Here is an 18,732-nt window from a genome sequence, read left to right on the forward strand (position 1 = left end):
TTCTCTTGTAACAGTTTTCTGCTTTCTGTATCTCAGCAGCACTCAGACACGCCAAGGAAAAACAATTTGGATTCCCTCTGCCTGCAAACACAAAAAGACCCTACCACTGCTACACAGAGGACACGGGGAAAAAAAAAAAACCCCTTCAAGTTTTTTGCTGCTTTCTCCCCAACTCTTCTCCGTTTGGACGCTGGGGGATGGAGCCGGGGTGCTGCAGGGCCCGCAGGCGGTGCAGGGCAGGCTGGACACAGCCCTTGCCACCCACAGCCCGCAGAAGCACGGAGCCGTCGCACTCCAGGTGAGGAGGAGCACACGAGATGCCCATTTGCACAGAAGGCAAGGCTACCAAGGGGAAGAGGGACTGAAGATCCCCCTCCATTCCTCAGTGTGCGATGCTGACGTGACACAGGTCATTTTACTGCATGCACTACGACGAGGTAACCAGGTACGACAAGGCACGGGGAGTTACTCTGCGTGCCACAGCCCCGGCTTTTGAGAGATCTTCCATTTCCCTACCGGGGGAGGAGCAGTGTCCTTACAGAACAGCCTGGGTTATGCAACCCGGGAAGATCCCTATTTTACAAAATCCATTCACCACGAGTTCTCGTATTACCGTTGTATTACAGCTACCGTGACACTGCGGGTATTTCCTATCGCAGGCCCGACCAAGTGCTGTGATACGGCAGACACCCGACAGCTTCACGGGCTGTGGGTACTGGGCATCCGAGTGAATGCCAGGGAGGGCAGCACCACAGGAACCGCTACTCCTCGCACTAACATGCAGACAAGTACAGATCAGGATTATTTTAATAGGAAAAGGCACACGCTGTGATCTTCTCCAACTCACTCCTGATTTCAGGGAATTGTCTTTCTTCTTCAGATAACTTTGCATCTCCCCACCAACGCAAGCATCAAAGCCACGAGGCTGCATCGGAGGCACAGCGTGTAATTGCTCAATGTCAGCAGCGCGAGGCTCTGCATAGCACTCTCCTTTAACGTAGCGTGGTGCGTGGGGCTCTCGTTGCATCATTACCGCATTATTTTTAGATAACTGTCAGTGAATGTCAGAATGCGGGTCGATAAGCTATTAGATTTATAGGCAGAGCTAGCCATGCTTGTAGCAATAAAATGTAAAAGCATTCGACAATTTCCTGGAGAAATTTGACCATGGGGATTGGGGGCTAGAATGCAGTTGCTAGTACTCCCAAAACTGTTTAGGGAAAATAATACTGTACCACTAGGATACGTTACTGAAGTCAAATCGCTGCTGTTGACTGATCGGTAGGGTCAATACTGAGCACGTTCAGTTTGAACAGCTGCTTACAGACTTCAATGCGAACATCTTGCAGAAAACGTCTCCCTTTTAAGTTTAATATTTTGACGTGCAGAATGTCCTCACCTACCCCAGGATCCAAGCGCATCTGCAGGAGCTGAGAGTGAGCAGCCTGCCAGCCCGCCGTAACATCTGGACCAGATTGTTGAGTTTTATATAAAGATTAGTGGCATAAATCACAAAATGAGTAAAACCTTTTTAATTACCTGAGAACACTCATTTCTGTTCTCTTTTGTGCTATGCCTTACTAACCAGCAGCTTTGCTCACATGCTATGTGCAGCATTTCCATATAGGAAATGTGCAACTTTTGCCAGGAGAGAAGTAATGAGGGAAAATGGTGGCCAACATCACAGCAGAAGGACTCCCCAAAATCCAAGCGCATTGGCAGCATACGCCTAAAGCCAGCTTCGTCTGTCTGTCCTCTCTGATCAAAGCGGAAGATCTCCAAGGCACAAGCGTGGGACTGTTGTCTAAGCAATGCCTGCTGCCATTCGAAAGGCCTCGGGATATCCAAGATGCTGCGCGAGCCCAGCAGATGTGACACTCCACCGACAGCAGAGTCGTGCCCTTCTGGAGTGGCAGCTGGAAGCCGGGCAGGATGCCTTCGGGCGCTGAAATGTCACTACATGCCCGTGTTTTGCCAAATGCATCCAATTCCAAATGTCTCTTACTAAGCTCACTACTGACTGGGACTGAGGCTGGGAAATAATACAGGAATTCACATAATAATTACAGCACCTGTTTTTTGTGCTTTGTTTCGGATTTTTCTCTATCCTTAAAAATAAACCTCTGCAAGCTCTCGTAACTCATTTGGTAGCCTAAATCTAACGTATGTTTGCAAAATTTATTATTGAGCTAAGGTTCCATTTCTCCAGTCAGGCAGACACGAATTAATATGCAAGAATAAAATACCAACATTGTCACTATTTTCTAGTCATTGCTGTTGCATCTCATGATTCCTGTGTTGTCTCTGCATGATAAACGTGTTAGTGGCTTATTACTCATTCATTGCCAACGACAGTGAATATTCGGTTGATGATGCCAAACAACTATCGAAAACAAAAATTATCTATCAGTTCCTAGTCAGCCGGGTTGTAAACTAAATGTCACGTTAACGTCTCAGCTTCCAGATGCTTCCTAAGTGACTATCTGAAGCTTCATCTTTTAACTCTATTATTTCTCCAAAGAGTATTTATTGTTTTATTCAGTCTTTGATCAGTATCAGATGCAATTTCCATGGACCTGATAAGGATAACTTACAGGCAGCAGCTCTCAGGTGCCTGAAGACTCTCTCCACAGACCACGCTCCAGCAGTTACCGACTTAGGCTGAGAACTTTTAAAAGCATGTACCGAATGTGGATAATTTGCATTATTCACAATGGAGAATAAGATAGCCAAATCTGTTAGGTATACAATTGATATTAAAGCTGTAATTTTTTATCAGGTTGCTACATAAGGCTATGTAAAATGATCTAGTTTCTACTTCAAAAACATCATGGCAGTGGAATAGACCGGGAAAACAGTATATCAGATCCTGTGTGATAACCATCAGTTAATACAACACTCACATCCACCACAGCATATCACTGTATACTTTATCTCTACATCATCATTTCTTATATCAAAGGATTTTGCCCAGCAAGGCTGTGCTCCAAATCAAAATTGCTCTTCATAGATTTCATTAACGTGATTAAAGCTTGGCCCATTCCACCTATAAACAGCATTTCTCTACTCTCCAGTTTTTACATTCAGCTGCTTATCTTAATCAGAGAATTTCTTAGTGCTTTAGTTATATATTACCTACCTGTAAGGAAATTTTAATATTGCTAATCTATGGGTGTAACACTACTACATACTACTAAATGGCTGATGGAACAGCTTTTAATCTGCTTTATTTACATATATAATTTTCTATACTTGGTAGTTAGCTAAGTTTGTAATGTACTCTGAAGATGATAAGTGTTATAGAAGATAAGCATTATCTTATTCTTATGGGAAGTAAATCCACGTATCTCTAAAGTGTTTTAAGTTAATTAAGTGCCACTTCACAAGAGGGATAGTAAGACCACGCAAAAGGCTGTGTTTCAGTATCTGCCTCCATGCCCATATGCAACCCCCACAAAGTTAATTTCCTAATTGGATAAGCAGACGAGAGCACAATCTGTGTGCATGGAGGCTGCTGGCATGCACTTGTTCATATCTCAGCATGTGCAAATAATTCTGTGTGCAAAAGCACAGATGCAAGCTTGTTTAAAAAAATGAACATAGGCTTATTTAACTGACACGGAATTTGAAGTTCCTCTTCAACTTTTAACATTTGCTACAGCAGCAGTCTACTTTGTGGACTTCTTGAGTGCACGGGGAAAATAAAAAGAAAACTCTGATCACCTATTTTCTGGCCAGCTCCACTCCAGCACTTCTTCATTGCTGGCCACTCTAGCAACGCCAGTGATGTTTTTCAGCAATTTGCAAATACCTTTTATTCCTTCTGATCTTGTACATCATCTCTTGTGAGTTTAAAAAGTAAAAATTAAATGACAAGTTTCAGGTGAGTCAGCAGTGTCCTTACAGAGCGCTCTCTGTCTTACTAATATTTAGCACAAAGTAAAGAACTTTGATATTGAAATTTGTTTTTTTCCACTCTCCTCCGAAAGATACCACATCATTCCTGTCTAACTGACTTCAAGGCAGCTGATTGCTCGCTAGGTTTAGCTCTTGCTGTGCACCAGCCAAAAAGCACTGGACGGGGACTTCGCAGCCTGCACACTCCTTGGAGGCTTTAACCCACGACCCGGAGCTCTGCTGAACAGGCTCAAGTAGCCATGCAGATGTTTACCCCAGCACACCAGGGAGGTGGCTAAATAACTGCCTCAGATAGCCCGTGAGCAGCAGAACTAATTTACTGGTATTTGCTCAGGGTGCTTAGCAATGGCAGACGTGGGTGATGGCTTCCGAACAGGCAAAACAGGGGTTTATTTGGAGAACTCCCCCCTGCGATTCTTATTCTCCTACAGGCAGCACTACTCAATGACTGCACTGTTCCTACATTGACTTCAAGAGCATCTGGCAAGCAGGGTTCGGATTGCCCACTTTAGTGTAGGATCAGACCCAGAGGGACAGGGACAAGACAAAAAAAAAAACACCACCAACTAACACACAAAATCATATCCTTGTGCCTGGCATGAACATTCATCAGCGCAGCCCTGGCACTCTGCACACTTAAGAGAAACTGCTTATGGGCCCTACGCATCCCACCAGCATCTTGGCGGGCAACACCCAACCTCCTAACGCACCTCCTACCTTGGGCAGGCGTTGCCAAAGGCACGCAGCAGCCTTATCCTCTCTGTCTCAGAGTGAACACATCCTGCATTGCTGTGAACGTTTCCCTTTTGCACACCCAGGCTGGGATCAAGCTCACCCTCAAGAGGATAAAGGGAAGCGGAGCAGAGAAGTGCAAAAGCTCAAGGAAGAAGAAACATCCAAACAAAGCCAGCTGGGCAATTCCCCCACGGCTCTTGCTTGCAGGAGGGAAGACGAGCGGCTACTCACTGTGCAACACATCCCATCAAGAAGGATCTCACAGTGAGAAAAACCTTTGTAAGCTGTCTCTTCAGGTAAGCTGTAGCTTTCCTCAAATCACGTCACTCATCATATATTCCACTGATCTCAGGACACAGCAATTTGGTGTTAAGAAGTTTGACCTGCCTTTGTGGTTTCAGGATCCTACAAACACATTTCTCGAATTCCTTCTGGTTGTAAGTGGGATTCAGCAATAGCCCCAAAGGGGCAAGGTAGGTAAATCAAAGAACCTTACCCCAGCACTTCTCAGGGGGCGTACGGTTGCAGCAGATACTGACTGCACTCTTCTGAGTCTTTATTCCAGCTCCTCCCTAGCTAACTAGTTTGCCTTTTACATCGGCACAGAGGTCCCCTCTTTGTGAACAAGGACCCAAACTGAAAGTTCATTTGTGTGAATCTCCATGAAGTTGGAGGTAATCTGGACCACAATTTTCACTTATGTAAATGCCACCATTAAAAAAAAAAAAAAACCAACAAAATGTTTGAATCAAAAAGACAAGTTGTGGTTAATACCCAAAATAAAATGCACACGTTCCTTTCAGACCTTCATTAGCTTTCTGTTAACATCTGCTCAACAAGAAAATTCCATCCACAGAATGACTACAGAAATTAAAAATCCTCTGAATTCTGAGATAAGCGTGTGCCCAAACAAAAACCTCCATTTCAATAGACTATTCAAAGGTCACCCACATACTTCTTTGTGACTGTGGGAGCCATCTGATGAGAGATGAGCAAAGAACAACAGAAAATCAAGAGGCAAAAAACACAAGACTTGTGCAATGAACTAAGGAGCAATAATAAATTTTTAAAAAGAACAAAGCACGCGTATAGTTTTCAATCAGGTTTAGGCCAAAAAAAGAGTGAAAAGACAAATTTGCACAGGTCTAAGTCTTCTCACAGATTCTGTACGAATGACTCCAAGGCAAAAACTAAGCAAGGGCAACATTTGATGCAATTAATCGCCAATCCCCAGCCCAGTTCAGTATTCCCACAGTGCTCTTTTCCTCCAGCATCTGAAACAAGCGTCCCGTGGTTGTGCAATGACAAAGCCACCTAACTGCAGCCAGAAAACACTACAAGACCAGCAAGATGCATCACCTGGAAAATGAGACGTCACTGCGGGCTGCAGATCAGGTCACGTTTGGGACAGCTGTTTGTGCACAAAGAGCATCTACTCTGAGGAGTAAGATCCATCCTGGTGCTGTTTCCAGAATGGCAATGCAGAGGAACATCATTCAAAAGGAATGATTGTGTAAAATCACTCCTTTACCAGACCAGAGGCATATAGTGTTGTTTAGCTTGCTTTTATAGCCAGCACAGAAATAAACAGGCGCACATATAAAATGAGGGTTGCCATACCAGAGAGAGCTGTTCTTTCTGATATGTTTTATACCACGATTCAGAAAACTAAAAACAGAGCAATGGCATGATCAGATTGCTCATTTGATCTTTACAGAATTGCAGCCTTTAAAAAAATTCACTTTTTTAAAGATGGCTTCAGCTCGCACTGAAATCCAGCCAAGTCCTGTAACACAGACAAAAATCCATAGCTGATTCCACCCAAACTGTGTTTCAGTTTCTCTCTTTGGCCGAACATTTCCCAGCGCTCCCTGAGCTGCAGGCTTCCCTTGTGCTATGCTACAGGATACTAAAACATTTCATACATGCTAAACCACAGGTCAGACTGAAAACTAAAGACAACTTCAAGCACCAGAACAAATTCTCTCGGTGGACGCGTTGTGTAGGGAACTTGTCAAAGAGCATATGGCGGGCTTTGTTTGGCACTTGTCACCAGCATGCTACTTTCCTATCCTAAAAAGAGAAAAAATGAAATGAGCTCATATCTGCGCACTTCACACAGACACTAAGATTTCAGCTTTAACTATTCGACAAGCACCCAGGAGAAGACCGAGCTCCGATGGGGGCTCAGCAAACTCCTGGCAGGGAAGCTGGTCCAGCTGCTCCGCATCCTCCATCCCACCGACTGTCTCAGCACACCTGGCTGTGGCTGCATCCTTTCGGAGCTGGGGGTGCTGACGGGGTTCACACAGCCCTCCCGCATCATGCTCTGAACCCGTGCCTTGCTGAAGCACAACACAGACATCTCTCAGGGAACAGAGCACATGGTACTTTCCCTAAAAATCACACGTACCAAATATACACTTGGCCCAAAGTTACGTAACTGCTACACCAGAGCTATTTTTCAGCCGGACTCATCAGCAATGCCATAAATCACCCCAGCACGCAGAGGCCAGGCAAGACGTTGTATTTATGTGCTCAGCTTCCTGCCTGTCCTAAGAAAACATTTGTGATACGGGCAATGCATCTGCCACCTCTCTGCCTCCCCTGTTCTCCAGGTGCACAGCTGCTCCGCAGCACTAAGCAGCCTCCCGCCGACACGGCACATCCAGAGCTGCCCTCGCGCACCAGCTAGCTCTAAAAGCATCCCTCAGAGCACATCAGAGCAGGGACCCTCCTGTTTACCTCCACAGAAGAGCACTAGCTTATGATTTCAGCTCTCCCTCTGAATTTGGGGGCTGGTAGATGGCATCATGATTATAGGTCCAATACCACAGTCCCAGCATGTGGTCTCCTATCTTGAACTGCAGCTATCGCCCCTTTTTAGGTAAAGTGGCTAAACCTTCCTGGAAACTTCTGCCCTGTGCAGTATCCACCAGCACCAAGTTTGTTTCCTTGTACATGACGCACACTTCTCCACCTTATCCCTTGTCGTTCTTTCATTTCACCTTGTTTGTCACCCTACAGTGCTGCCTCAACATCTTGTGATGCTAGCTGTTCTCACGGACAGGACAGGCATTGCATGCAAGTGCATAAAGTAACAGTATAAATAACACTTCCCTACTCCGCTGAGTGCTTCTCCTTTCATACAGCACCTTCAACAAAGCACAGATGCTGACCAAGACAACTATCAGACACCAGGAAGAGTACGCTGCATTCCCCCACCTGCCTCACATCCTCGGTGCTGAAGTGCAAGCAGCAGTAGCTCCGATCCAGCACAGAGACACGATGCACGCCGGCTTTCAGCTGAACGCAGCACGGAATCATGCATTAGCTTCATATTCAAAAGTCAGGGAGGGAATCGCACTGCCACTGCCAAAAACACTAACTCTGCTAATTCTGCAATACAAAAGCTGGTAGTCGTTTAGAGCTACAGAGATGCGAAGGAAGAAGTGGAAGACTTGATTGAGATCACATTCCCAGTTGTGAATCTATGGGGAACAGTTTTTAAAAAAATTAGCTTCCACAGTCAGTGTTTTAATTAGATAGCTCACCTAGATTTCTTACGTCTTTACAGCATGTTTCTCTATCCCACGCGGCATCTTTAAAACTCCCTTTCTACATTTCACAACTACTGAACCTGGTGAGATTTTAATAGAAATCCCTTTGCTACACTATAAAGAGAAGCATTACTTGAGGTTTTAATTAGCAGCTGTCAAGGCTAAGCCATAGGAAATACTGAATTGTTTGCTTAACTTATTACAGAAAGTGCAATTTGCTTTCTGACCTTCAGCACTCCAACAACGTAATGTGCTTTAGCCATTTAAAAGATCCGTCCAAAAAGGACAGCTCGGCAGTGGTTAAAGCCATTCCCTCAATCAATATAAGCCGTGCTGCTCCAACCCTGTATTTGGCCACTGAACACCCTTCTCATTTGATGTAGAAATCATGACACTGTAATTTCCTGGCCAGTACTACAAACCTGAAAGCCGGCATTATGTTATTATGCTTTCCTCCCATCCTGTGCAAGGTACTCTGAGCCTTTAACACGAACAGAACTTGGAAATCAGATTGCAAATCAATTCAGTCAGCTGAAGCTCCGTGTTCACGATAACATGGGAAAGGGCACAGTTCTAGCACGAAAACTTCAAGAAATCGTCACGCTCGCTCTCTGCCTCAGCTCACGCTCCCACCCGTGCCCAAAAGGCATTAAAAGCAGACGCACTCCTACCATTGAGCTGCCTGTAGACTATGTCTTCCAGGAGGGAGAGCCTCTTCAGCACCGCATCCTGGATGGAGCCGATGCCGTGGGCTGTCAAGTTGACCACTTCTGCCCTGGGATGGACGTCGTGGAAAGAGTCGCCGCTCTTGGCCGTGATGGGTCTGCACTTGGCCAGGAAGAGGACGAAGCCAGCCACCGCGATCAGGTTTAACACCAGCAGGACTTTGACTCTCCGCAAAGAAGCCATCAAACTTCCCGAGGGGCACCTCCAGCCGCCGCGCTGCCAGCAGGCGCTAGGGGAGCGGGGCGGCAGGTGCCGGCCGCGGCGCGCACATCGCTCGGCTCCGGCACGGCTCCGGCTCCGGCACCGCGCTGCGGGGAGCTGCGGGGAGCTGCGGGGCGGCTGCCGAGGCTGTGCCGAGCCCGCCCCGGGGCTACGGCCGCCCGGGGGAGGCGCCGCCCGCCCCGCTCCGCCGTAACTTCATGCCCGGCGCAGGGCGCCTTGCGGCAGCGCCGCGCCCGCCTCCGCCGGCGGCGCGGTGCGGGGTGGGGGCATGGCCCTCGTGGCCCCTCGCGGCTCCTCCCGCTCCCTCCTCGCTCCCGCACGGCTCCTCCCGGCCCCTCTCGGGCCCTCCCCGGCCGCAGCCGCCGCCTCCCGGCCGCAGCGCGGCGGGGCGGGGAGCGGGGAGTTGGGGGCGGTCGCGGAGCGGCCCCCGCCCCTCTCAGCGCACGCTCGGGGGAGAGGCGCCGGGCCGGGCCTGGCGGCGGGGCCGGCCGGAGGGGTCGGTGCGCGCGTACCCCCTCACACCAGCCCCTCGGGCTCCCCCCGGCCTGCCCCGAGCCGTAACGCCCCGGCTGGCTGGGATGTGCAGGGGCTGCTCGGAAAGTTTCCGTGCCGGGGGGGTTCAGGCGCCCCCGGCCCGACGCGGGGTCCCTGCCCCAGCTTGGCTCTGGGGCTTCCCGCGATGGACGCTGTGTCCCACATGGATGGAGGCTGTCCGCACACAAACGTTTAATCACGAGCTGCAGACCGTCCTGCTTTCCCCTCTCTCCCCAAACGTTCTGCATCAAGCACCGAGGTGGTCAGCTCCGATCACCTACGCTCCCAGGTTTACATTGCTGTAACGCTAAATACCACAAACAGGAATTCAAGTCCAACATTTCAGTGCCAGAATACTGAAAGTTCTCATCCGAGAGGGCGCCTACGAACAGAACAGCTGCAGTAAGCTCTCTCTCTTTAGAGCTTTATCAGTTTGCCACAGTCAGCCCTGCTTTTCAGAACGATGACATGAAAATGGATTAGAAGCTCAAACACTGACTCATTGGATCATACAAGGCACCTTCTCGAGATGCAAGAATATCCCCTCTCACCTTCAAGCCATAATTAAAAAAGGGGAAAAAATGCCATGGAAACAAACCTAAAATTGCTTTAAAGGACTGGGAGTTTAAACTTAGTACTTACTGTATGTGCAACCCTTTATGGTTTCTACCTTAAGATCCAGGATGCTGCTACAATCCCAAAGAAAAGGGAGTCAGGCACATTTCCTGTAGACAGATGTTGAAATAAGGCAGTCGGTCAGTCATCCACGCTCCCATTTACAGGGCTTTCACCTGAGAGGGTAAAGAGGGTAAAACTGTGAATGATTTTAAAGATATGAAGCTTCCTCTACCTTAGATATTCCTGAAAACCATGAAAGTTTTTTGCTGGCACTGAGGGGAAGCTTACCAATACACCTGCAGGTTTGGGGGTTGTCTGGGGTGTTTTGGCACATGGTAAGCTTAAGTGTTCTGTCTCCAGAGCTGTCTACTGATACTTTTTTTCCCTCTATCAATAATAGCAATGTAAAAAATGCACAAAAACACAAAACAACTTTGCAGAGTTGTTTACCAAAAAGCAAGGCCACATAGCCTCTAGACTGTCAGGAGGCAGAAATATTGAGAAATAAAACAGAAATAGGACACAGAATATTCAGAAATAAACAGAAAACTACCTGCTGCTTATTTTAAAGCAGTATTGGATGTAGAGACCATTCCTGCAAGTCCTTCGTTACACGGTGCTCCCACTGAATTAAGTGTTGTTGCATTACAAAGGAACAGCAAGATCTATTTTAATTATAAAACACTGGTTGTAAAAAAAAATAGATTTAAGAAATTTTGACACATGGCTGTTATATAATATAACCCTAATGGGAAGAAAAAAAAAAAAACTCCCCCCAAAAAATAAAAATGACAAATAAAAACCACCCCATGCAACTGAAACAAAGCAAAAAAAAAAAAAATTAACTCTTACCTTGCTAAAATCCTTGCAGCTCAAGTCCAAAGAACCCAGGCTGGTATTATTAAAGGGTTTGTAAAGCTGCTTGACTAAAGCAATAACCTTCCCATTTTCACATTTGATTTCTAGACTGCCCCCCTTGGACAATTCAATCTGCAAGCACAGACTGAATTTGAGAGTTTCAGTCAGCTCCTTGCTAAAGGAGAAGGAGAGCATTTTTTTACCACCCCCCTTCTGAAAGGAGCAGAAGTAAGTCCCCAGACAAAGCAGGGATGGAAGAAGAAAGCCACAACCCACCTTATGGTGGGCCTGTGGACAGCACGTGGTCGCCATGAAGACAACGTGCCAGGACAAAATAAATACATCCAAAAACCTGTACGAAAAATAAATTGAAGTTATATATTGTTTGGGAAACAGCATGAGCTGTAAATAAATCAAGAATACCCACATTCAACAGCTCCACTCATATCCTGGATGATTTTTAAAAACTTTCCCAGGTACCTGTTATTGTTGCTGCTTTTCTTTATATAAAAGGCAGAACTAAACAGTACAGACTTTGAAGCTGCGTTAGCTGACAAACAGCCATCATCTGGGACATTCAGCCAGCCCACCTGCAAAACATCTCCATTACACAGGAGAGAGGTTTTCTCCTGCTGGCCTCAGGGGGAAGAGGTGCAACTGGGCAAATTCTTTGCCTACACAAAACTCCTAATGTGAATCAGCATTGGCCTTTTGGGAAGGAGTGGGGACAGGGGGACACCTTACAAAGAAACTGATCTCTCCTCTCCCTAACTGGTTTGCAACATTACATGTTTCACAGGACCTTTCTACTTCTTACCAGCAGCAACAGTTTGAGTTTGCCCTTGCTTTACTCACAGGGAGCCATCTCACTTTGCTCAGCTTTCTGTAGCCGATCACTTCTGGTGTGATGATCAAGATCCTAGAAACTGCTAGGGCTCAAACTCCAAAGAATTAGCAGCAATCATTACATGCCCTGTAGCTCTCCCGAGTACCAACTGCTAGCACGCTCTGCACAAGAGTTGGCCAACTCTACCATATTTCCGAATAGCCTAAAGCTATCTGCGTCATTGAGTTGCACTAATATCTGCCAGCAGATGCCTTTATGCCTCCCCACATGGGAGAAAGCAGTATACTTTACAGAGCAAAAACCAATAAGGACAAAATCTACCGAGGATGTACATCAGCAGGACGTCAGAAAATACGCTTTGTGTCATAAAAGTCTTGAGAACAGCCTGGTACGGATAGGTCTCTTGGCCTGACTAATACTGATAGGAAGGAACTGATAGGGATAATACTACAAGGAAAAACCCTTGTACTATGTGTCCTGCCTAGTAAGGAATTTTTGTGCTTTACATTCAATATAGTTAAGCACTAATAACCTAAGGAAGCAGTGGAAGGGTTGCAACATGTGGTTGATCGACCTGGGAGATGGAAGATAAGAAGGAAATGGAACAGTGTGCATAACTCAACTGGAGTTGGCACATCAGCAAAATAACATTTAAAGAAGGGAAAGCAAAAACCAAGCTCAGGGCTAGCCAGCAGGCAAAGGTGAAGAGGCCTCAATGACCACCAGGACCATTGACTCAATTCATTGAGTCTGCACAGATAGCAGGAACATCTGTAAATAATTCCATGAGTGTAATGAACATGTAAACCTTGTGATTCGAAGGCTGTTTGGTCCGCATTGATAAGGCAGACACACTTTGGCAGAGCAATCCCCGTGTCTCCAACGCTGCAGCTTTGATAATAAAGAATGCCCGCTAAGATTTCAAAGTAAGTCTTAGAGAGTTTTATTCGCCGCTTTTACGGTAACAAGCCTCACACACTCCACCAACCAGTATTTAAGATTTGCATCACAGCAAGAGACTTAAGAAAATGTAAATGTCTATGCAAAGTGTTAGTGTACAGTAAATGTGAAAATGTCTGTCAAGACCCCACTCTCTAAATCAGGGTTTCAACAAGGACTAGCTCAACCTTCACTGGAGGTTGTTTCCTTTTTTTTTTTTTCCCTTTTCTTCCTCAGTTTGTGCACTTTCATTACTTCCTCACAAGAAAAAAAAAAAGGCATGGAATATTACAAAACAGAAAAGAAGAACTAAAGGGTATTTATTGGTATCAGGGAGAAAAGATCAGTTTGCATGTCTAATAGAAAAATTCTATTTTTGCCTAGTACAGAAGAGTTTCTATCAACACTACACACGCCTTTCAAGTGCTAGCCAAAATAATTACTTCTCTCCTTCTGTGGGGGAAAAATGCACTAAATCATGAATATTCAATAGATTGATTAACAACGTAGTAATCCTTTAGCTAAAATCTCCGCTCCTTAAAATACAGTGAACACTAGCTGCTAGGTACAAGAAGAATTAAAAATACAAAAATAACTTAGTTTGCAGAGGTTATCTCATCCAAATTACTTTAAAAGTATGTAACAGCAGCGCGATGCCATGTCTGCTAGGCAGACTCTTTGTACATCCCTGGCATCTCTGCTACTCCGCAGAAAAATCCATTGTCATGCTACTTACTGGAGCCACTGCCAGCGTTGTGTTCTCCAGGGCAGGCAGCGCAGGCGTCTCCTATCAGCTCCGGCTCAGTCCTCTCCCAGCTGCTCCCACAGGCTGGCAGAGTGAGGGTGTCACCAGGATGCTCTGCACCCACCTGGGAAGCCTAAATGTCTACATTTGTGGCATAAGAAAGCAGATATTTGGGTTGTCTTAGAAAAGTTCGTTTGACCCACGTAAATTAGCCTGTGACTTTGAATTGCCAGAAGAACCACGATCTGCAAGAGAATAAAATAATAATAATAACAAGGCTTCCATTTAAAGCCATGAGATTCTTCTTCAAAATCCGCCTAGAGTATTTGTTAGCACAATCGGGTTTCTTCTTTGTTTGCAGGCTTCAGGTGATGCCCAGAAATTGCCAGCCTTTCATTTTTCTCTCAAACATTTGAGAATTCCTGATTATTTAATGTTATTTCTCTGCTGTCTGAAACCACTGAGAGAGTCCTCCCTCGAGATAGGTCAGGTGAATTCAAGCATCCCTATCACTTATGTCTTTATTTTTCACACTGGCATCTTCTCCATGCAGGAATTTGCCCCGTGAAATGCTAAAAGCTGCTGTAAGATGCACACAGCACGCAGTCAGTTCAGGAATTGTAGCTACGATATGACCCAAGGCATAAGGCTCTTCTGTGGGGAGCTGCGGTCCAAATGCTGGTCCAGAAAATGCAGTAGTGCCGGCATAGCAAGGGTCAGTGACAGTGCTGAATTTCACTGATCATGTGAGGCCTGATCTCACAAAATGATTAAGCACTTGGGGGGAAAAAAATATTTATGTATATATATCCCTTTAGAAGCTAATGTAAAAAGTTGATGGTACATTGTGTGCTCTTTCTGGATTCATTTTTGGCAGTAACTTAAGCATGTATTTAACCAAGGAGCGAACACTTTATCTCCAGCCTTATGATTTTCTAAGCTACAAGAATGGCTAGCTAATGCACAAAAGTAACTTTCTCCCCAGTTTCATCTTTAAAGTTTGGAAACACATTTAGTTCTACATTACAATGATTCTATTCATATTTCATGATTTTTTAAGTTCAGACTGTGAGCATGGACAGCTCATCACTGACACATCAGTGAAATGCTGTGAAAAACAAGCAACATATTGTGCTTTTAGCTTATGAGGTTGCTTTATAGTTCCCTCAAGGATATTAAAACGAGATCTTTGCAAGGATTATCAATAAGTATCTTCCAGGATCAGCACTCCTGAAGTTTCTAGAATGGCTTCAAATCTTGACTGAATTTAGAAATGAAAGAGCTCACTCAGAAAAGGCAAAATCATAGCTTATAGCTCAAATATTCTTTTGTTTTGCTGCTTTGCATTTCAGATTCTGGTCACCACTCTGAATGCTAACTCCTACATATTTTTCTTATTAAAGCTGGTTTCAAAAGGTTCAGCTTCTTTCTCAAAAAACTGAGAGGAAGGGAGAAGAGCAAGTTCATTGAAATTTTGACAAAGCATAGAAAAAAAAATAAAAAAGTCTTTTAAAACACAAAATTAGCTTTTTGTGTGACCAGAAAAGAACCCCCATTTACTCCTCTGTATACTAGATAACAAACATGGCCGATGTTATTACAGCACCTAATCACCTCATACTCCTTCATTTGAGGTAGGAAATACTATTATTTCTTCATGTTACATGTGCAAACAAAAAGATACCTGAAGATCTTTGAGAAATGGGCTCTAAATTCTCAAGAAAATTAAGAGATGTTAAAAACAACCTGGCCAGGCTCAAACCAAGAGCCTTTGGTACCAAGAGCTTGGTTTGACATCAAACTCAAGTTCCAGGTGAACCCACAGCTGATAACCCCTTCAACACCAGTGGAGTACCTCTATGCCAACAGAAAGCAGGGAAATCCAGAAATCTCACTAAGCCCAATTTGTAGCATACCCCTGTTCGTACTAACATTGCAGTATCCCCTTATTTGATTCTCAGAAGTGCACATGTGATAGCATGAAGTTGTAGACAGGTCAGTCTGCTTTGACTGACTAAACCTTTCAAGGTTTACTTTTTCTCCCTAAAAGCCTGATCTTGTTTCCTGTAGGAGTCTGGCCTCAGCAGAAGACATCCTAGAGATGGAGCATCCCTGCCCTGCTGCTCGTTAAGCCTGGCTCTGAGGACTTTCTAGAGGCTGAAGCCCACGCTCAGGAATAACTTACCACTCTATCCTTTGTATTAAGTTTTCAGCTTGGGGTTGAGGGAAAGACCCAATGCGTCTTCTGAAGCCACGGACTCCTGGGGGTGCCACGCGTGGCTCTCCCAGCCGCAGCCACGCAGGGCAGGAGGCACAGAAGCTGCGCTGAGGATGTGTCCCTTGAGACTTGGACATGGTGCAGACACAGGTACCGTTGGGAAACCAACACCTTGCCTTTTCTTCCTTATCTAACACAGCTCTCCACCCATTGAAGTCAAAAATAGTGTCATCTTAAACAAAAAGCAACAAAAAAAAATACTGTGAATTTTACAAGGCAGCGCACACAGATAACTTGTTTCTTTAAGTCTTTTCCATGTAATTCTTTTTTAGATAATTAAGATACCTCTCGCACTGAATTTGTGCTTCAGCTATGTTACAGTCATGCTACAGCAGCTTTTGTCCTGCTGCGACTGTGAATGGTGGCTGACCATCTGGAAGTAATACCCAGTATTATAACCTTAAAAAATGTAAACCTCCCAATAAAGAGGTACCACAGATTGCAACAACTGCTTAATGAATGCCAACGTGTGTACTGCATCACACTAATTAAATCTCACTGATAAAGATTAATAAAAGTTCTTGTTACAGAATTTAAAAGATACTTCTCATAAAAATTTCAAGAGGTCTACATCCCAGCAAAGAAATACTTCAAAGCAGTTCTAATGTTTAGAAGCATAAGTAGGTCAAGAAACAGACACATGTATGTTTATACTTTGAATTAATCAACTGAATTCCCTCCTATCACAAAGCCTTTTCATATATAGATTCCCCGGAACAAAATTAATGTTTTGTTGAAGCACTTTTTTAAAACATACCAACTGCATGTCTCAGCAATTCCTCATAGATAAATACAAGGTACTGTTTCACTGTGGGATTCAATAAAAGTCAGAGTGGGAAACAAATACACAAGCAGGTTTTATTCCAGACTTCTTGTTGATTCACTGGGTATCTGTTGGGCAAGGTGATTTTTCAGGGTAGTCGTGGACCACACAGGCACTAAACTGAGGCTAGATTTTCAGAATTCCACTCTTCACATAAATCCCAACACACTGAGCAGTTCTGAAAAGCTGGTGCCTATGGGGAAAGGGAGATCTTGGGCAGGTGTCCCCTTGCACAAATACTGCACAAACTTACATTTTCTGTTTGTATCTTCTTGTTGTTAAGCAGCCCTGAGAAGCATACTGAAATCCTCAGCTCAATAATGCTGCCAGAATATTCCCCAACTCTGGCCTTGGGTGGGGATTTTGGGAGGTAGAGGCTACAAAGGTGCAAAACCCAGGGTGGACGCTCCTTAAAGCAGCTCTTTTCAAGTAGGAGTTACCTTTTTATTCCAAGTATTCTCAGCTGGCAAGTCATTCAGGGCAAAACCTGCCACCTCTGCTTCCTCCTCCTCTCGTTTAACATCTAGATGAAGCTGCTGTAGGAGACTGGGGACAGCACAAGTCACTTTTGGCTGACTTGTGCTTTTTAGTCAGGCTCATCCATGCTGAGTAAAAACTACGACTTGCTCCATCAAATGAAAGCTAGTGCTCAAAACAGCCTGTTATTTTCTCCCTGGTTATGAAAGCAGGATTCACGCTATCTTCTCTGTCACCAAACACAGACCACCCACGCCCTGGTGAAGCACCATTCCAGCCGCTGCTTGGGGTTAGATGCAAACATCTCCACCAGTAGCTCCAGCCTGATAACACAGTTGCTGATCTTGATACAAACTGCCTGTTTTCACATGGTCCAAGCAGTTATTGAGTTCCCCTGAAGCAATTGTTTTCAGCTTTGAAGATTGCTGCTTTCATTTCAGAAGAATGGCCAACTATTTTCTGTTTTCTTCCCCACAATAGCATTTGTTGTGGGTGAAAGATGACATCTTTAAGGAAGCAGAGAGAGATTTATGTACTAGCCCCTGCTTCTAAAATGCATACCCAAAGGACTGAAGATCTTGCAGAGAGGAATATTTTTTTAAGGAAAAAGGCTGTGAGAGTCTATCCAAGTCTCTTGATCCGTGTGATCGCAGTGCCTGCGTATTTCCCTGTCACTCAGTGCAGAAGGGGAATGAAGCATAAGGAGGAGGAGGGCTTCATTCAAACTGCACCCCTGGTTTGCAGTAGAGCCGAGCAACACGGCTGTGCTCAGCCCCAGGGAAGTGCCCCTGCCCCAGAAGCGCTCTGCCTCAACCACCTGCTCGAGGCACTGCAGCAGAGCACTGTGTACAGACCAAACGCTTGCCTTCACACTGCCTCAAAAATCCCATTAGGTGAAAAAAATCAGTGAAGGGACGTCGTTCTCTGAGCGCTACTGCTATTGAGTGCACGCTCAAGCTTTGCTGCCTTGCCAGCGACCGGCTGAAGAGTTATTCCATGCTTGCTGTTAATTATAAGGCCTATATGCTTCTGGTAAACCAGTTCTGCAGCGCTTAAAGCTTTAGGCTTGCTGGTTTCCTTCCTCACTGTATGCCGTGCAGTGCTTCCCCCCTCGCTAGCGATGCTGCACTTGAAAGGCCAGTGGAACATCAGATGGAGACCCTGCAGTGCTTTGCTTTCTCCTCTCCTTAACTGCTTTTTTAGCATTTTAAAAACACAATGCACTCATGAAAGCTTGTAAAATTCCTCATAAAGTTTACTGTGGCACAGGATTACAGAATACCTCTTGGAACTATGGATAAACAGCTAATCTTAGATCTGTCACCAGAAAGCACTAATATATTTCAAAAAGCTATTAGCCCTTAAACCAAAAGCAACACAGAATTTGATTTGGGGCAACAGGCTATAAAACACTGAAATTGTTTGGCAACTCGACATTGAAAGCAGGTGGAA

General features: G+C 45.1%; 1 protein-coding gene and 1 long non-coding RNA gene across 5 annotated transcripts in view; both read right to left on the minus strand.

The window, feature by feature from the left end:
- The window catches only part of GALNT17 (polypeptide N-acetylgalactosaminyltransferase 17), a 210,236-nt gene extending 200,741 nt beyond the window's left edge, over positions 1-9,495 (minus strand). The window contains exon 1 of one of the 3 annotated variants that reach the window (XM_048068094.2): positions 8,885-9,495. In XM_048068094.2, coding sequence (XP_047924051.1) covers positions 8,885-9,122 — 238 coding nt within the window. In that variant the 5' untranslated portion in view covers positions 9,123-9,495. The remainder of the gene's footprint in view (positions 1-8,884) is intronic. The other 2 variants (XM_013189317.3, XM_066979434.1) reach the window with 2 other exon arrangements.
- Positions 9,496-13,710: 4,215 nt separating this feature from the next.
- Positions 13,711-18,089, minus strand: LOC136786299 (uncharacterized). 2 transcript variants are annotated; one of them, XR_001210299.3, is made up of 3 exons: positions 17,057-18,089; positions 15,888-16,152; positions 13,711-13,947 (listed from the first exon to the last, which is right to left on the minus strand). It is a non-coding gene; the product is annotated as an uncharacterized lncRNA (long non-coding RNA). The 2 variants fall into 2 exon arrangements; XR_010825791.1 differs by lacking the exon at positions 17,057-18,089 and adding an exon at positions 16,266-17,044.
- Positions 18,090-18,732: the final 643 nt, after the last annotated feature.

Source organism: Anser cygnoides, chromosome 18 (genome assembly GCF_040182565.1).
Source record: "Anser cygnoides isolate HZ-2024a breed goose chromosome 18, Taihu_goose_T2T_genome, whole genome shotgun sequence".
Taxonomy (NCBI): Eukaryota; Metazoa; Chordata; class Aves; order Anseriformes; family Anatidae; genus Anser; species Anser cygnoides.